Source organism: Cryptomeria japonica, chromosome 6 (assembly GCF_030272615.1).
Source record: "Cryptomeria japonica chromosome 6, Sugi_1.0, whole genome shotgun sequence".
Classification (NCBI taxonomy): Eukaryota; Viridiplantae; Streptophyta; class Pinopsida; order Cupressales; family Cupressaceae; genus Cryptomeria; species Cryptomeria japonica.
In genome coordinates, this window is record NC_081410.1 from 138,189,652 (window position 1) to 138,192,214 (window position 2,563).

A 2,563-nucleotide genomic window follows, 5' to 3' on the forward strand; every position below is an offset into this window, starting at 1 on the left:
GACTCGTCTCCCAAAATGTACATGAAATTGATGAAATGATTTCTTCTATTCTTTGTAGCAACATGTCAGTGGCTTCACAATGTTTAGTTATTTTATCCTTGGTTGTCTTATATGTTGTAATCATCATTTTGATCACCTCAATCACTCGTTAGATGTGCATTGCAATTTCTCTAATGAATATTTGCTAGAATACTCTTCAAAATATTCTATCAATAAATCTCTAGCATGCTCCTTAATAGCTCCTACGAGATGGTCTTTGATTATTCCAAAATAATTTCAAATGATTGAATGCGTGTCTTTAAATACAACCACCAAATGCATAAATCAACCTAATGTGCATTGAATCATCACATGAGTTAGTAATCAATCATCAAAGAGAGAATATATGTCTAAATTTTTAAAAATAGATGACTTCGATCCATAATAACAAAAATAACCTAAAGCAAATCTACATCTACAAATCTAATATCAAATAACAAATAATAAATTATAAATCAGTAACATCAAAGCATAAGATATTATGACTAATTATACTAAATTATGCCACTCATTATTCCATTCACCACATCCAATCGAAATGGACCAAAACACAAAGAAAAAAGACATGAATATACACTTTTAACCATGAAAAAAGATATGAGCATGCAATTTTAACCATTATGAAATTAAAGTGAAATTAAGATTCCATTTTTTTTGGTTGACATGTAAATAAGAATCCTTCAACAAAAATCTTTACCAGTGGAGCAAGCATATTAAACAGACAAACCAATGGGGATGCTAGTGCCAGGTCACATGAACATAATGCCACTATGCCTGTACTGTACTTTGGCTTATCTATTGGCCTGAAAACTTTGGTATACAATCATGATCCATGTCACTTCTAACTTAATAACCAGCAGGTTCCATGGTTTTACAGCACCCACAGAAAAGGAGCTCTAAAACAGGGAGCCAAAAAATCTCTCTGCTCTGCAAAATTCCTTCATTGAATGTGTCATAGCAAGGTATACTAATGGATGAGGCTAAGGCAGGAGCTTTGTATGTTCAAAGGCGGCTGCTTGACGGAGAATCTAAAAAATCTGACCTTGGATTTCCTTTAGGAACTGTCTTATTTCTGTTAATTGTTTTGGGTATCAGTGGATTGCTTTCATGGTGCTATCACTGGGAAAAAATCAAGGATTTGTATATTCGCCATACAAGTTTCAGTTTCCGTGATACGTCCTCTGATCCTGTTGGCCATGGCGGCTCTTCAACATCCTCTGACAATCCTGGGATTCAACGGGTGATCAATTCTTGGGCATTTTCTCTCTGGTTTCCCTTTTTTTAAGTGGGGTTTTCTGTACTCTGTTTTATTCTAACTTATTCACAACTTATTCTAGATTATTCTAACATGATGTTAAAAATGAAATTGCAAAACAGCAGGAACTATCTTTGGCAGTGGTGATGCCTGGAGACAATCTGGCCAAATTCATTGCTTGCCCTTGCCCTGTGGATCGCCAAAGTTAGCCCCAGCATACTGAACATATGGGAAGATATCATATATGTCTGTGAAGAAGTTCAGGAGATCAGAAGAGCTGTAAGTTGGTTCTATTCTGGGATTCGATCATGGGTCCTCAAGCTGAAATATTTGGGCTTGAAATTGGAATGCCCAAGTCCAGAATTGGGCAAATATCATTTCTCCCTTGCCCTATTCCTTTTGTATTTCATAGGAGATTGTGGACATTTACATTCTGTATACTCTGTTACCCAGAGAAAGAATTTTCTATTAAAATTTTCTATTGGTATTCTCACAGCTTTTTCCCCATTACTGAAGGAAAAAGGAGGAGGCAAAAAAGAGGGGTGCTTGATCATTGCTTCAAATTATGCCCCTTAAAGTTGCCTCAAAATATCTGGTCTGTAAGTTTTTATCAGAGAAATGTAATTATTTTAAGAGAGTGTATTTGGGATTTTTGCACTATGTAATCATATTTATCAACATTAATTGTTATTTGTTTTTCTTTTCTGGTTATCCAACATCAGAATAAGGTATTGAAGACCATAAGATGGTTATCAGGGTATTAGAATATAAGACAATTATATTATGAACTGTAAAAATTTCACATCTTTAACTAGTAAGAAACTATTCAGAATTAGACATCTTATGTTTGTTTTCTTCTCTACCTATCCAACATCAGGATGAGATAAGGTATCTAAGATCTTAAGGCAGTTATCAGACATTGGAACATAAGACATATATTATGAACTGCAAAAATTTCCCATCTTTAACTAGTAGGAAACCATTCAGAATTGGACATCTTAAGTTTGTTTTTCTTCTCTACCTATCCAACATCAGGATGAGATAAGGTATCGAAGATCGTAAGGCAGTTATCAGACATTGGAACATGAGACATTATATTATGAATTGCAAAAATTTCACGTTTTTAACAGGGGGAAACCACTTAAAGTTGGACATTGTATGTGTGTTTTTCTTCTTTGACTATCCAACATGAGCATGAGATAAGGTATTGAAGATTAGAAGGTGGTTATCAGACATTAGAACATTTGATACTATGATCTGAAGAAATTT

The 2,563-nt window shown here is 34.3% G+C and overlaps 1 protein-coding gene across 2 annotated transcripts; it reads left to right on the top strand.

Annotated features, from left to right (window-relative positions):
• Positions 1 to 733: 733 nt before the first annotated feature.
• On the top strand, positions 734 to 2,005 carry LOC131061566 (uncharacterized protein At5g65660). 2 transcript variants are annotated; one of them, XM_057995302.2, is made up of 2 exons: positions 734 to 1,279; positions 1,417 to 2,005. In XM_057995302.2, exons 1-2 carry the CDS (start codon positions 1,010 to 1,012, stop codon positions 1,501 to 1,503), a joined length of 357 nt encoding a protein of 118 aa, XP_057851285.2. In that variant the 5' UTR covers positions 734 to 1,009; the 3' UTR covers positions 1,504 to 2,005. The 2 variants fall into 2 exon arrangements, with proteins under 2 accessions (XP_057851285.2, XP_057851286.2); XM_057995303.2 differs by having other exon boundaries at positions 735 to 1,279; positions 1,420 to 2,005.
• The last annotated feature ends 558 nt before the right edge of the window (positions 2,006 to 2,563 follow it).